Source organism: Musca autumnalis, unplaced genomic scaffold (genome assembly GCF_047663935.1).
Source record: "Musca autumnalis isolate F117 unplaced genomic scaffold, ASM4766393v1 scaffold_5, whole genome shotgun sequence".
In the NCBI taxonomy this organism is placed as follows: domain Eukaryota; kingdom Metazoa; phylum Arthropoda; class Insecta; order Diptera; family Muscidae; genus Musca; species Musca autumnalis.
Window position 1 is genome coordinate 37,431,661 of NW_027412088.1, and position 16,788 is coordinate 37,448,448.

Consider the following 16,788-nt stretch of genomic DNA (forward strand, 5'->3'; position numbering starts at 1 on the left):
ACTTTGTAAAAAGCAACAATGGTGGCCTTCGAAGAAAAGGGGTGGGGTAAATAACGTTTTTGTAAGATTGCCAAAAAATTATGGCAAAACAAAAAGAATTGCAGAATCCTTTACCACAAATAAAACACAAGCGAGAGAGAACGACCGACATATATTTAAGAACCAATAAACATAAAAAACCTACAAAAGGCCAGTCAGTAATGGGACACTTGTGGCGAGCAAGGGCAAGCAAGGGGTCATAGAAACCACAACAATTTTTTTTCTGTTAAAGAAATGTTGTAATAGTTCCAACTTTTCTATAAGAGGATAATGCTAATAAATTACAAAATAAAAACAATGCAGAATGCAAAGAGGGGGGTATTTGGGGAAAATTAACCATTCCATTGGTGAAGGGGTCTTTTGAGAGATTTTTATGATTTTTGATTTTAATTTGAGTTAGAACTTGAATCTATAGGTTTTTTATATTCTCCTCCATAAGATGGTGGGGTCATTCCGTTTTTAACACATAAAATATTCGTCGGAGACCCTATAAAGTACATACATAAATATATGTATTCTTGGTCAGCATGCAATTCTAAGTCGATATAGCGATGTCCGTCTGTCTGTCGAAATCAAGTTATACCTCGCAATATTTAAGATAAAGCTTTATAACAAAGTTCAGATATTTTTATTATTTCTAGATAAAGATTAAAAAACAAAAAACATTGTTCCACAACATCCCATACGGGACAAGGGAGACTTCTATCATATCAGTGATATGGGACCTACAGTTTATCGCCGAGTCCGAACGGCGTGTCTTAAGACACCACTTGTGTAGAAGTTTTTCAAGGCTGAAATACTGTGGAAATGTCGCCAACATTACTGAGGGGTATTTTGCCACCGTTGAAAAATGTTTGATGTTGCTTGGCCGGGGAATCGAACCCCCGACCTTCTGCGTGCAAGGCGGGCGTGCATACCACGGTGGCACCCTCTAGATAAAGATTTCGCCAATTAAATCACAGGGCCGTCTGTCGGAATAGTTTTGGTCTATGAGCATTGATGTGGCGATTCATAAGGGATTTCGGTTTCCTTAATATTAAAGAGTACTGGCACCCAGATGTTTTACTGATGATCCCAAATTTAATAATGCAGATCTTATCTTACATCTATCACTTCATTCTAGGGTCTCACAAAAGCAAAGATTTCCTCCTGAAAAACTCTACTGAGCTTCTCATAATATATTGAGGATCCGGTGATCTCTGCGATTTTGCCATCAGCGTAGATGGCTATTGTATCAGAAAAGGCTTTACCATGGGTTCAATAGTTTCACTCTTGTAGATAGATCTCAGCCTTGTTAGAGCAGCGATTCTGGACATGTCTAACACGCTTCAGAGTTTTACATGGAAATATTTCTTCAAACATAGATCAGATTTGGAAATGGTTTAGAGCAGTACACTTCTTCGGGTACTTTCCCCACAAAAAGTAAACTATTTTTGGGTTAAGTATAGTTAAAAAGGCTGTTCGAGAATCGCTACCAAAATTTTTCAATACAAAAATATTTATAAAAATTAAGCCTCAGCTGTTAAAGGATGGCCTCAAAAATATTCTTAACAAGTAAGAACCAGGCCAGGCCGAACTTCTTATACCCTCCAGGACGAGTTGTATTGAAGTAAAATGGAACAATTAGTTTTCTTTCGTTTATGAAGAAGACTAAATACCAATTTTCAGCAAGTTCCATGGGGGCTATATCAAAACGTCGATATAAAGACTCAAAGAAGACTAACTGTCAAATTTCGGATATTTCGGTAAAACCTACAAAATACCGATAATCAAGAGGTATGCTTCTGTGGGGGATATCGGAACCCGCGGACCTATACTGATAATTCTCTTCTGGAATATTTTATAACCCCATGGAAGATAAAATAACCATTTTCAGTCTGTCGGTTAGATATTGACGACATAACCTTCAGAATTACGAAAATTGGGAGATACCGTTCTAAGGGTGCTATTTCGGAACGTGGACCTATACTGACGAATTTCAACCAGAAAGGCTTTTACCTGCAACAAAGTCTGAATACCACATTTCAGCCATTTCGGTGGGTTGCTGTGGTCACAACCTTCAGAATAAACCTAAAAATTACCGAAAATAGGGTGGTACCGTTCCATGGGGGCTATATAAATGCGTGGACCTATGCCGATAATGGAACAATAAATACCCCAAATGAATATAACAAATTTCAGCCATTTCTGAGGCCACAACCTCAATGAAGGCGGCAATTTCTGTGTGATAATGAGACTAAAACATTCAAAATACCGAAAATCGTGCGGTAACGTTATATGGGGGCTATATCAAAACGTGGACCGATATAGCCCACTTGCAATACCAAACATCCTAGGAATAATAGAAACTTCTATACCAAATTACAAAGCTCTATTTTAAAAATTACGAGCTGTATCTTGATTTCAAAAGACGGACGGACAGACGGAGATTGTTATATCGACTTAGAATTTTACTCTGATCAAGAATATATATACTTTATAGGGCATCCGATGAATGCTTCGATGTGTTACAAACGGAATGACAAATTTAAATATACCCTCGATATTATGGTGGAGGGTATAAAATCCATGCCTCAGATGCTGAGAGATGGCCTCAAGAATATTCTTAAAAATCTAAGCCTCAGATACTGAGGGATGGCTCGAAATTAATCTTAAAATTCCATGCCTCAAAAGTTGAGCGATGGCCTCAAAAATATTCTAAAAACCCAAAAGTCTCTGGTATTGACTGATGGCCTCAAAAATATTCTTAAAACCCAAAAGTCTCTGGTACTGACTGATGGCCTCAAAAATATTCTTAAAACCCAAAAGTCTCTGGTATTGACTGATGGCCTCAAATATATTCTTAAAAATCCTCGCCTCAGCTATTGAGGAGTGGCATCAAAAACATTCTTAAAAATCCAAGCCTCGGCTATTGAGTGAAGGCCTCAAATATATTCTTAAAACTGAACTTCATAGCTGTTGAGGGATGGCCTCAAAAATATTTTTAAAAATCCAAGCCTCAGCTATTGAGGGATGGCCTCAAAAATATTCTTAAAAAATCCACACTTCAGCTGTTAAGGGATGACCTCAAAAATATTCTTTGAAACCAAGTCTCAGCTATTGAGGGATGGCGTTAAATATAATCTTAAAAACCTAATCCTCAGCTGTTGAAGGATGGCTCAAATATATTCTTAAAAATTCAAGCCTCAGATGTTGAGGGATGGCCTCAAAATTATTCTTAAAAATCCAAGCCTCCGCTATTGAGGTATGGCCTCACAAATATTTTAAAAAAAACCAAGCCTCAGCTATTGGGTAATGGCCTCAAATATAATCTTAAAATCCAATCCTCAGGTTTTGAACGATGGCCTCAAATATATTCTTAAAAATCCAAACCTCAGCTGTTGAGGGATGGCCTCAAAAATATTCTTAGAAATATAAGCATCAGCTATTGAGGGATGACCTCAAAAATATTATTAAAAATCCAAGCCTCGTCTGTTGGGGGATGTTCTCAAATATATTCTTGAAAACCAAGCCTAAGCTGTTGAGGGGTGGCTTCAAAATTCAAGCATCGGCTATTGAGGGATTAATATTTATACCCTCAGCATTTATGCTAACGAGGGTATATACACTTTCATGCGGGCAAAATGTGCCTCATCGAAATAATGGTTTTAGACCCCAAGTATGTTTAGACGAAATGGGTTTCAGACAATTTGGAGTCGATTTAGCAATGTCCGTCTGTCTGGCTGGCTGGTGCGCACGATAACTCTCGAACGGGTGAACCGAATTAGTCCAAAATTTGGCTTTCGTAATATTTTGTCCAAACTTAGTTTAAGTTCGAAGATGGGTTATATCGGTCCACCCCTTCCGGTACCTCTCCCACAAAAGTTCGGAAATGTTCGGAAAATTTGTGCGCACTATAACTCTTAAAAGGAGTAACCGATTAGGTCCATACTTTGCGCATCTTGAAACTTCTACCAGACTTATGTAAGGTTCAAGTATGGACTCAATCGGTCCACTCCTTCGGGTACCTCCCACACAAAATTTCGAAAAAGTTCAGTGTTCTCGAATCTCTTTGATTTTTGTGGTAGCAACTTGTATTCACTGTCCCGCTTACGACGGTACATGTCTCATTAAGGGCAAGTCCATACTTCCTGAGAAAACAGACTGAAAGATGCAAAAACCCCTATGAGACCGTGTGTAGTGGTAGGAGGTTGCCCTCCTCTCGAACGGATCAACCGATTTGGTCCAATATTTGGCCTTCGTAATATTTTGTCCAAACATAGTTTAAGTTCCATCATAAGCCATATGGGTCCACTCCTTCAGGTACCTCCCCCACAAAAGTTCAAAAATATTCGGAAAAATTGTTCGCTCAAGGGAAGGGAATGACCGATTTGGTCCATGCTTTACACATCCTAATATGTCTATTATATATAAATCAGGTTCGAATATGGATTATGTTTGTTCACTCCTTCGGGTACCTATCACACAAAATTAACACACAAAATAAGTTCACTTAAAGACCTGCTCTCAAATCACTTTGATTTTTTGAAGCAACTTGCATTCGCTGTTCCATACTTCTGGAGAAAACAGCCCGAAAGGTGCAGTGGCTGGAGAGTACGATAACTTTTGAACTAACCGATTTGGTCCAAAATTTGGACTTCCTGATATTTTGTCATACTTTCAGTTCGAAGATGGGCAATAACGGCCCACAACTTCCGGTAGTTCCCCCAAATGGTATGAACCATATCTCTTGATAAAATTTTGTCCAAACTTTGGATATTCTAATATTTTGTCCAAATTTAGTTTAACTTCCAAAAATGACCCATATTGGTCCTCTCTTTAAGGTACCTTCCCTGCAAAAGTTCAATATTTGTGTTTAAGTGCAGTTTAAGGTCTGTTAGAAGACCCTTTGGAAATGGGTGCCGATGCTGTTCGTTGTTGCCCTGCTTACAACTGTATTATGTTTTCCGTGGACAAGTCCATGCTTCCTGGCATACTGGTCCCTAAGTTATACGATGACCCACTGAAATGAGATGCACTTCCATAATGCACTATGTTGGTCAATTCCTTTAAGTACCTCCTCTGCAATACTTTTGAACTTTAATCCTAATCCAAATGTCCAAGAAAGGCCACAAAATAATGAAAATACCATAAATACATTCGATCTGACCGTAGATGAAAGTTTCAATTCACATAGACTGAGGGTATATCTCTGTCAGCAAAGCCGACTGATACTTTTTACTTGTCTTTAATTAAATTTGATATCTTTGCTTTTTCTTGGAGGGTACATGAACTAACCCCTCGATATAGTTTCTACGTCTTCTTGATCTTCTTGCCTTGTTAGTGACACATATTGCATATACATAAATCTTTTTATTGGTATGTCGGATACTTTACATTTTGCTTATCCGTTAAAACCACAAACATGCCAGCTGAAATATTTCCATTAACTTCGAAGTGGAGTTATATGAGGCAACAAAAGCATCCGCCTACGATTTTTAAAATTTTATGTTAGTCTGAAAAAAATCTTAAATCCATAACTTTGCCATACATTATTACCACAAAAGTATTTAACAAATATTTCTTTAATCAAAGGAGAGCTTTTCTTTTTTGTAAAATATTACCTATTTGGATGTGTGACTCAAATCTCTAATTTGTTGTAAACTTCCTTTTTGTGCAGTAAAGAGAAATGTTCAAGCACAAATGATTACCACTTGTTTTCTTGTTTGTGGTAATATGGTTTTTTTTGCCCTTCTTTGTGACTTATGGTAATGACTATTTGGGCAATGTTCTTTAGACAACAACGACAAAAATTCTAAGTAATTTGAAAAGGACATTTCTTGTTCCGGTATTTTGTTTTAAAACCAACTAAAACTCATATTTTTCTTCTTTGTGTTTCTTTTTTGTTTTTGCTCTTTTCAAAACTAAATTGTGGAAACACACAAGTGACCAAGAAATATAAAATAAAATATATAAAGAACATATATTTTTTTTCAAATGCGGAAGTTGTTTTCCTTAAACGTTTGTCGTTCTAGTTTTTTAGTTTTTTTCTTAAATGTTAGTTTTGCTTGCTAAGCAAAAACTTTAAGAAATGGGAAATAGAAAGGGAGGGGAACGTGTTAAAAACTATTCATTTTTCGGGGTTTGTTGGCAAAACTCTTTCTACTTTCTTTTAGCCGTTTCAGTAAAACTGCAAGAAAGTTCCTGACATTTACAAAGTGTTTCATAAATTAAATGGTGGTGTTGATTTTTTATGAAATTTTTAGTTAGATTTGAAACAAAAAAGGGTTGGCAGGGGTGTATGTGCTGCCAAAACTCTTTAAGTTGTGCGGTTTATTTACAAAAATATGTTTTACAGTACAACAAAATAGGACAAATTAAAAACTTTATTTAATTTATATTTTTTATTCAATTATTTTTAAATTTTATTTCTAATTTCCAAATCTCATTTGCCTTTTTCTCTTCTTTCAGAATTCGCATCGATAAATTAAATCAAGAATATTTAGTGTATTTCATTGGCACAGCCACTGGCAGCATATATAAAATCGTGCAATTTATACGCTATGGTCATCGACATTCCAATCTGTTGGACATCTTTGAGGTGGCACACAACGAACCAATTCGGGAAATGGGTATAAGCCAGAAAACAGGATCCCTCTATCTATCCACCGATTATGCGGTTAAACAAATCGATTTGGCAATGTGTGCACGACGTTATGACTCCTGCTTCCGTTGTGTGGCAGATCCATATTGTGGCTGGGATAAGGATGCTGGTACATGTAAACCATATCAATTGGGATTGTTACAGGTAAGTACAAGCGCACACATATGTACATACGAACCACACTGCCTTGTTGTTGTCAACACAGCAATTTGTATTGGGCAAAATTTTAATTTTAAATCTCTTTAGATATCAAATTTCATTAAATTTCTATCATATTTCTATTCTCTACTTGCGTTGTTGTTGTTTTTTCATATCTTATCTGTTTTCTATTTTTTTATGTTTCCTTTGTTGTTCTGCTAGGATGTTGCCAACGAAACTTCCGGCATTTGTGATACAAGCGTCCTAAAGAAACGTATAACCGCCTCATATGGCCAAACGTTGCATCTATCGTGTTTTGTTAAAGTCCCCGAAGTTCTAAAACAAAAAACCGTACGATGGTATCATCATTCAACGGAAAAAGGACGGTAAGTTTAACAGCCAGTATTTTGTCTTTTCTAACATGTGCTTAGATAGGTAGTAGTGGTAGGTAGTGTTGGTAATGTTGGGGATGATATAAATGTTTGAGAGGATATGTGAGTTGTTTTGCTGTCTGTCTTTGCTTTTGAGAAGATGATATCGTTCTTGTGATGTCTCGTATATCATTGAAAAGATATTGGAAGTGTCAAATGCGTTGTTTGAAACGAATGCACGAATAAATGTCTATAGTTTTGCGATAGACAATGATGGTTTGGGTGGCAATGCCGAGGAAAATGCGAGATGTCATTGAACCTCTGTGCTTTGAAGGATAACTAACAGATGAATGAACAGTATTTATATTTATTTGAAATTTAATGAAATTTATTTGAAATTTATAAAATTGGGTAACATTTTTATACCTCGGGAGAATAACAATTTTCTGCGAATAATTTAAGGGTAATCGCATCTTTATGCTACCTTGTTGTAGGAGAGAGAACCTGCTTTTGTAAAAAATGCACAATAGAAGATCCATTAGGAGAGAATATTTTTGAGGCCACCCCTCAGTAGCTGATGCTTGGATTTTTAAGAATATTTTTGAGGCCATCCCTCAACAGCTGAGGCGTGGATTTTTAAGAATATTTTTGAGGCCATTCCTCTACAGCTGAGGCATGTGTTTTTAAGAATATTTTTTAAGCCATGCCTCAACAGACGAGGCGAGGATTTTTAAAAATATTTTTGAGGTCATCTCTCAACAACTGAGGCTTGGTTTTTAAGGAATATTCTTCAGGCCATTCCTCAACAGTTAAGGTGTGGATTTTTAAGAATATTTTGAAGCCATACCTCAACAGCTGAGGCGGGGGTATTTAAGAATATTTTGAGGCCATCCCTCAACAGTTGAGGCGTGGATTTTAAGAATATTTTGAGGCCATCCCCAAACACCTGAGGCGTGGATTTTAAGAACATTTCTGGGGCCATCCCTCAAAAACTGAGGTATGGATTTTTAAGAATATTTTTGAGGTCATCCCTCAACGGCTGAGGCGCAGATTTTTAAGAATATTTTTGAGGCCGTCCCTCAGCAGTTGAGGTGTAGAGTTTTAATAATATTTTTGAGGCCATCCCTCAATAGCTGAGGCTTGGATTTTTAAGAATATTTTTGAGGCCATCCCTCAATAGCGAAGGCTTAGATTTTTAAGAATAGTTTTGAGGCAACACCTCAACAGCTGTGGATTTTTAAGAATATTTTTTAGGCCATCCCTCAACAGCTGAGGCGTGGATTTTTAAGAATATTTTTTAGGCCATCCCTCAACAGCTGAGGCGCGGATTTTTAAGAATATTTTTTAGGCCATCCCTCAACAGCTGAGGCGTGGATTTTTAAGAATATTTTTTAGCCCATCCCTCAACAACTAACGTCGATTTTTAAGAATATTTTTGAGACCATCCCTCAACAATTGAGGCGTGGATTTTAAGAATATTTGTGAGACCATCCCTCAACAGATGAGGCGTGGATTTTTAAGAATATTTTTGAGGCTATCCCTTAAATGCTGAGGCATAGGTTTTTAAGAATAGTTTTCCAGCCATGCCTCAACAGATGAGGTGTGGATTTTTAAGAATATTTTTGAGGCCATCTCTCAACAGGTGAGTAGCAGATTTTAAGAATATTTTTGAGGCGATCCCTCAGCAGCTGAGTCGTGGATTTTAAAGAATATTTTTGAGGCCATCCCTTAAAAGCTGAGGCGTGGATTTTTAAGAATATTTTTGAGACCATCCCTCAACAATTGAGGCGTGGATTTTAAGAATATTTTTGAGACCATCCCTCAACAATTGAGGCGTGGATTTTAAGAATATTTTTGAAGCCATTCCTCAATAGCTGTGGCTTAGATTTTTAAAAATATTTTAAGGCCACACCACTTCTGCTGAGGAGTGGATTTTTAAGAACATTTTTAAGGTCACCCCACTTCTGCTGAGGAGTGGATTTTTAAGAATATTTGTAAGCCATCCCTCAATAGCTGAGGCTTGGATTTTTAAAAATATTTTTGAGGTCATCATTGAATGCGACGAAAGTCCATCCAATTACAGGGAAATAAGTCTACACCCCATTGTTTCTAAAATCGTTTCCAATGCTTTGTGTAAACGAATAGGGCAATGATAAATGAAATAATTGGGACATTTGAAGGCGATTTTAGACCTGGCAAATCCGCTATCGATAAATAAGAAATCCTGATGGTGTTCCATAGTAAGGCCTTCTGATACTCTTTAGGAAAATTTTGTGGTCAAGTGTTGGAAGTCCTGGTGGTCTTCCATAATAAGACTTGCTGGTCCTCTATAAGAAGAACTGGCGGTCTTCTATAAACAGACCTGGTGGTCTTCTATAATAAGAATACCTAATATGCTATACGACAATAAACGTGAATTTTTAAAGATTTTTAGGAGGCTCTAAAGGCCACATTAAACGTGCATTTTTTAAAGATTTTTGGGAGGCTCTAAAGGCCACAATAAACGTGGATTTTCTAAAGATTTTTAGGAGTCTCTAAAGGCCACAATAAACGTGGATTTTTTAAAGATTTTTGGGAGGCTCTAAAGGCCACAATAAACGCGGATTTTTTAAAGATTTTTAGGAGGCTCTAAAGGCCACAATAAACGCGGATTTTTTAAAGATTTTTTTGAAGCTCTAAAGGCCACAATAAACGCGGATTTTTTAAAGGCCACAATTGGCATGTATTTTTATACCGTCAGCCTTTAGCTAAGGAGGGTATATACACTTTGATACGATGAAAATGTGCCTCATCGAAATAATGGTTTTAGACCCCAAGTATGTTTGGTCGAAATGTGTTTCAGACAATTTGGAGTCGATCTAGTCATGTCCGTCCGTCTGTCTGTCTGTCTGCCCTGCTGGCTGGAGCGCACGATAACTCTCCAACGGATGAACCGATTCGGTTAAAATTTTGGCTTTCGTAATATTTTGCCCAAACTTAGTTTAAGTTCGAAGATGAGCTACATCGGTCCACTCCTTCCGGTACCTCCCCCACAAAAAATTCGAAAATGTTCGGAAAGTTTGTGGGCACGATAACTCTTGGAGGGAGTGACCGATTTGGTCCATACTTTGTATAGCGTAAACTTTCTACCAGAGTAATATGAGGTTTAAATATGGACTCAATCGGTCTACCCCTTCTGGTACCTCACACTCAAAATTTTGGATAAATTCACTTTAAGACCTGTTCTCGAATCACTTTGATTTTTGTTGACGCATCTTGCATTCTCTGTCTCAATTACGACAGTAAACGTTTTTTCAGGGGCAAGTCCATACTTCTTGAGAAAACAGCCCGAAAGTTGTAAAAAAAGACCCTATGGCACCATATGTATAGTGGCTGTAGAGCTCGAACCGAATACTGCTTTAGGCCACACTTTTGATGTCGTAATATTTCTTCGAATATTATATGAAATTCGATGGTAGTGCTAATAGGTCCACTGCTTCCGGTACCTCTCCGACAAATGTTTGAAAATATTTGCTAAAATGATAAGCGCAATATCTCACAATATCTCACAACCGTAGCGACCGTTTTTTTCCAAATTTTCGGTCTCGAAAATTTTTGTCCAAGCTTAGTTTATGTTCAAATTGGGCCCTATCGGTCCAATACTTGGGGTACCACTCATACAAATGTTCAACACATTTTTGTAGTTGAAGGTCTGTTCGAGGATCTTTTGGACAATTTTACTGAAGGTTTCCCTAGTGGTCCGATGTTATGCTTTTCGTTGGCTAGTATGGTACAAAAGCCCTATCTATCGATACCCCCGCAAATTTTTGAGCTTTAACCCAATCCATATTTCTGTCGGTTCATACGCCCATACATTTTTTTTGGAAAAAAAGTATTTCAATCCACACAGGCTGAGGGTATATCTCTGTCGGCAAAGCCGACCGATACTTTTTTACTTGTTTAATTTTACTAGGCTCCAAAGGGAACAATAAGCGTTGATCTTTTTTTTTAATTTTAGGAGGCTCCAAAGGCCACAATAAGTTTGAATTTTTTTTAATTTTAGGAAGTTCCAAAGGCACGATAAACGTGGATTTCTGTAAAAATTTTAGGAAGCTTCAAAGGCACAATAAGCGTGAGTTTTTGTTAAAATTTTAGGAGACTCTACAGGCCACAATTAGTAAATAGTTAGGGCGCTCCATTATAAAGCACCGTAGTGGTATTTATTGTTATTCCATAAAAATATTTCAGATTTTCCGAAAGATTTGTTTGAAGTTCTGCTCTAACTAAAAAGATTTAATTTAATTAATTATTTAAATTTTTAATATCTCATATTTCTTAGGAAAAAATAATTTGCCTTCAAAAATGTATTTAGTTAAAATTCTTAGCAATTAGAAATAGTTTTCAATTTATTTATTGAAACAATAACTCAACATATCTAATCGGAAATCAAATATCAATGAAAATCTAAAATTCTCTTTAAATTATAATTGGCATGTGCATCTGTGATTCTCCCTTCATAAAATGTTTAAGCAAAAAACAAAAAATATATTTGAATAATAAATTATATTTTAAACGTTTTATAATAGACATCAGTAACTCGATTATAAAATACTGTATCGAATTTTATCTTAAAATCAGAAAATACACACCCTTGGATACAGCACTCACAAACATTCATGCATAAACATTGTAAAATATTGAATTTCAAACTAATTGACACCCTCCCTCAAATACGAATGTGTCTGTCTGTCGGTCGGGCACAATTTTATAACAAGTGAAAAACAGCATTGGGGTTTTGAGTTTCTTATTCGACCAGAAAACGTTAACAAGCACAGTTGTTACACATAAAGAAAAAAATATATATTTTAAACAAAATCAGTTTTCATCATTCAAAATATCAATGCTTTGAAACATTATGGAAAACATCCGAATAAATATAATTACAAAATTGATGGGGGATGATTTTTATTATTGTTTTCAACATTTGCCATAAAGCATTATGGAGTTTCAATGTCAAAATTTCAGAATATAAATTTTAATATCTTTCATAAAATAAACTCAAAAGAAGACACATGCTGTTATAGATATTTGCAATTAGTAAAGATGATATGACAGCCAAAGATGAAACGCCACAACATTTGCTAGTTGAAAAATCTTGCAAAGAAAATAAAACCTCATCATGTTTGTGTTGTTGTTGTAAAAATTGAAACGTAATGAAGCCATAACTAAGTTAGCATATCAGCTTGTGGATTTTTTGGGATTGTTGGAAGAATTGACGTGAAATGTTGTCTTCTTATGATGACAGTTAGACATATCATGAAAACGGAAATGTAGCTGATGAGGTTCTCCATTTCCTTTTTTTGTTTTTCTTAATTCCTTATATAGATTATGTTTGCTTGTTTGTTGGTATCATAGACATCGTCACAGAATTCCTTTAAAATTTTACAGCAACGGCTGACAAACATAAAAAATACAAACTCTGCTGCAGTGTTAACGTCTACATAAAAATTCCAATAGAAAAATTCAATAAAGTCAAAGCTCCATTTCAAGCTAGAAAGAGAGAAAAATGTATACGACGAGTAAAGTTGTAATAAAACACGTCAATTATGGGCAAAGCCAAAAGGCAGGGGGATACGCGGAAAAGCGGCAGTGAGTGCCAAAGAGTCAAAACGAAATGTGGCTGGGCGTAACATTATTTTACTGCAGAAAAAAGGAAAGAGAGAAAAAATAAGGAAACGGAAATGAAGTACCAAAAGTTTTGTTTTGGCATTAAAGCGGTAAATTGACACTTTAAAATGTGTTGTTAGTCAATATTTCGCTTTTTGCTTTCTACATTTCACTGCCTTTCACCATTTTTGAAAAGAAATTTTCTATATATAACCATTTAAATTCACAGAGTTTTTTTTTCCCTCTTGTTTTCGTGTCCATGACAGAAACGAACTCAAACTTTATTTTACTTCTTAAATTGAAAGCAAGGATCATATATATACTTTACTTATTTTTATATGGATATCTGTATGTGTGTGTGTGTGTTTGTTTGATTGTTTGTTAGCCGGGTACCAGCCTGTAAATATTGTATATGTAAAACATCAGATAGGTTTGTGTTTACTGGTTACTTTAAACATGACAGTCTATTAGTGCTGTAAAATATGAGCGAATAATGGATGACAAATCACATCGCGAATACATACTTATAAAGAGTTTTTTTTAAATAAAAATAAGAACAAAAAAACTGTTACCCCATTACATACCCAAAGAAATAAAGATAAAATTTTATTATATCCAAAAACGATTACACATTTTCCAGAAGTGTGGAGAGATTTCCCCAATTGAACTCAACAGATTTGCCTATTAATACGATTAATTACTATCTTGATGATGGAGTTAAACATGTGCTGAATTTATAAAAATTTTAAAATTTGGAACAGCACATTTTAGAGGTCTTCTATTCTATAGAAAATTAGTATTTTGCAGAAGACCCCATAGACGGTCTACAAAAGACCTCTTAAGAGACCCGCTGTTCTGTAGAAGACTTCCTAATATATCCACTGTTCTATAGAAGACTTTTTGAAGTTTTACTATTCAAAAGAAAACCTCTTAAGTGGTCCACTGTTCTACAGAAGACCTCTTAAGAAACCTACTGTTCTATAGAAGACGTCCGAAGATGTCTTCTGTTTTATAGCAAACGTAGACATCTACTGTTCCATAGAAAATATCTTAAGAGGTCTACTGTTCTATAGAAGAACCTTTGGGAGGTCTACTAGTTTACAGAAGACCTCATAAGAGGACTACAATTCTCTGGATGATCACTTAAGAGGCCTACTTTTCTATAGAAGACCTTCCATGAAATCTACTGTTCTAACGAAAACCTTTTAGAAGTTCTACTGTCCTATAGAACAGAGTAAGACAAGGGCCTTTCGTGAGCGTATATTTACTCTCGCTCACAACTTGTGTAGACTCTAACTGGTGGTGAGCGAGAGCAAATTTACACTCACGTTAGTCACATTGCCTTAATCTTCTATAGAAGACCTCCTAAGAGGTCCACTCTTATAAAGAAGACCTCTTAAGGGGTGTACTGTTCTATAGGAAACCTCTTAAGAGGTCTACTCTTCTATAGAAGACCTCTTCAGAGGTCTACTGTGCCATAGAAGACCTCATAAGAGGTCTACCGTGCTATAGAAGACGTCTTAAGAGGTCTAATGTTCTATAGAAGACCTCTTAAGATGTCTAAAGTTCTATAGAAAACCTCTTAAGAGGTCTAATGTTCTATAGAAAACCTCTTAAGAGGTCTAATGTTCTATAGAAGACTTCTTAAGAGGTATACTCTTCTATAGAAGACCTCTTCAGAGGTCTACTCTTCTATAGAAGATATCTTCAGAGGTCTACTCTTCTGTAGAAGACCTCTTAAGAGGTCTACTCTTCTATAGAAGACCTCTTAAGAGGTCTACTCTTCTATAGAAGACCTCTTAAGAGGTCTACTCTTCTATAGAAGACCTCTTAAGAGGTCTACTCTTCTATAGAAGACCTCTTAAGAGGTCTACTCTTCTATAGAAGACCTCTTAAGAGGTCTACTCTTCTGTAGAAGACCTCTTAAGAGGTCTACTCTTCTATAGAAGACCTCTTAAGAGGTCTACTCTTCTATAGAAGACCTCTTAAGAGGTCTACTCTTCTATAGAAGACCTCTTAAGAGGTCTACTCTTCTATAGAAGACCTCTTAAGAGGTCTACTCTTCTATAGAAAATCTCTTAAGAGGTCTAATGTTCTAAAGAAGACCTCTTACGAGGTCCAGTGCTCTATAGAAGACCTCTTAAGAGGTCTAATGTTCTGTAGAAGACCTCCTAAGAGGTCTAATGTTCTGTAGAAGACCTCCTAAGAGGTGTACTCTTCTATAGATGACCTCTAAAGTGGCCTACTTTTCTATAGAAGACCTCTTAAGAGGTCTAATGTTCTATAGAGTACCTCCTAAGAGGTCTGCTCTTCTCTAGAAGACCTCTTAAAAGGTCTACTCTACTATAGAAGACCTCTTAAAAGGTCTACTCTAGTATAGAAGACCTCTTAAGAGGTTTACTCTTCTATAGAAGACCTCCTAAGAGGTCTACTCTTCTATAGAAGACCTCTTAAGAGGTCCACTCTTCTATAGAAGACCTCTTAAGAGGTCTACTCTTCTATAGAAGACCTCCTAAGAAGTCTATTCTTCTATAGAAGAATAGTTAAGAGGTCCACTCTTCTACAGAAGACCTCTTAAGAGATCCACTGTTCTATAGAAGACCTTTTAAGAGATCCACTGTTCTATAGAATACCTCTTAAGAGGTCTGCTCTTCCATAGAAGACCTCTAAAGAGGTCTAATGTCATAGAAGACCTCTTAAGAGGTCTACTCTTCTATAGAATACCTCTTAAGAGGTATACTCTTCTATAGAAGACCTCTTAAGAGGTCTACTCTTCTATAGAAGACCTCTTAAGAAGTCTACTCTTCTATAGAAGACCTCTTAAGAAGTCTACTACTATTCTTAAGAGGTCTACTATTCTATAGAAGACCTCTTAAGAGGTCTAATGTTCTAAAGAAGTCCTCTTAAGAGGTCTAATGTTCTATAGAAGACTTTTCAGGAGGTCTACTCTTCTATAGAAGACCTCTTAAGAGGTCTACTCTTCTATAGAAGACCTCTTAAGAGGTCTACTCTTCTATGGAAGACCTCTTAAGGGGACTAATATTCTAAAAAATAGCTCCTAAGAGGTCTACAGTGCTATAGAATACTTCTTAAGAGGTCTACTGTTCAATAGAAGTCCTCTTAAGAGGACCTCTTAGTAGGCCTCTTAAGAGGTCTAATGTTCTATAGAAGACCTCTTAAGAGGTCTACTCTTCCATAGAATACCTCTTAAGAGGTCTAATGTTCTATAGAAGACCTCTTAATAGTTCTACTCTTCTATAGCAGACCTCTTAAGAGGTCTAATGTTCTATTGAATACCTATGAAGAGGTCTACTCTTCCAAAGAAGACCTCTTAAGAGGTCTAATGTTCTATAGAAGACGACTTAAGAGGTATAATGTTCTATAGAAGACCTCTGAAGAGGTCTAATGTTCTATAGAAGACCTCTTAAGAGGTCTAATGTTCTATAGAAGACCTCTTAAGAGGTCTAATGATCTATAGAAGACCTTTTAAGAGGTCTAATGTTTAATAGAAGACCTCTTAAGAGGTCTACTCTTCTATAGAAGACCTCTTAAGAGGTCTACTCTTCTATAGAAGACCTCTTAAGAAGTCTACTCTTCTATAGAAGACCTCTTAAGAGGTCTACTACTATTCTTAAGAGGTCTACTATTCTATAGAAGACCTCTTAAGAGGTCTAAAGTTCTAAAGAATTCCTCTTAAGAGGTCTAATGTTCTATAGAAGACTTTTCAGACCTCCTGAAGAAGACCTCTTAAGAGGTCTACTCTTCTATAGAACACCTCTTAAGAGGTCTACTCTTCTATGGAAGACCTCTTAAGGGGACTAATATTCTAAAAAATACCTCTTAAGAGGTCTGCAGTGCTATAGAATACTTCTTAATGGGTCTACTGTTCAATAGAAGTCCTCTTAAGAGGTCTACTGTTCAATAGGAGGCCTACTCTTCTATAGAAGACCT

At 36.2% G+C, this 16,788-nt stretch overlaps 1 protein-coding gene across 2 annotated transcripts in view; it reads left to right on the forward strand.

Annotated features, from left to right (window-relative positions):
• LOC141404982 (semaphorin-2A-like) overlaps positions 1-16,788 on the forward strand; it is a 439,686-nt gene that overhangs the window by 400,800 nt on the left and 22,098 nt on the right. For both annotated transcript variants that reach the window (XM_073988869.1, XM_073988871.1), the window contains exons 11-12: positions 6,490-6,826; positions 7,043-7,206. In XM_073988869.1, coding sequence (XP_073844970.1) covers positions 6,490-6,826; positions 7,043-7,206 — 501 coding nt within the window. The remainder of the gene's footprint in view (positions 1-6,489; positions 6,827-7,042; positions 7,207-16,788) is intronic.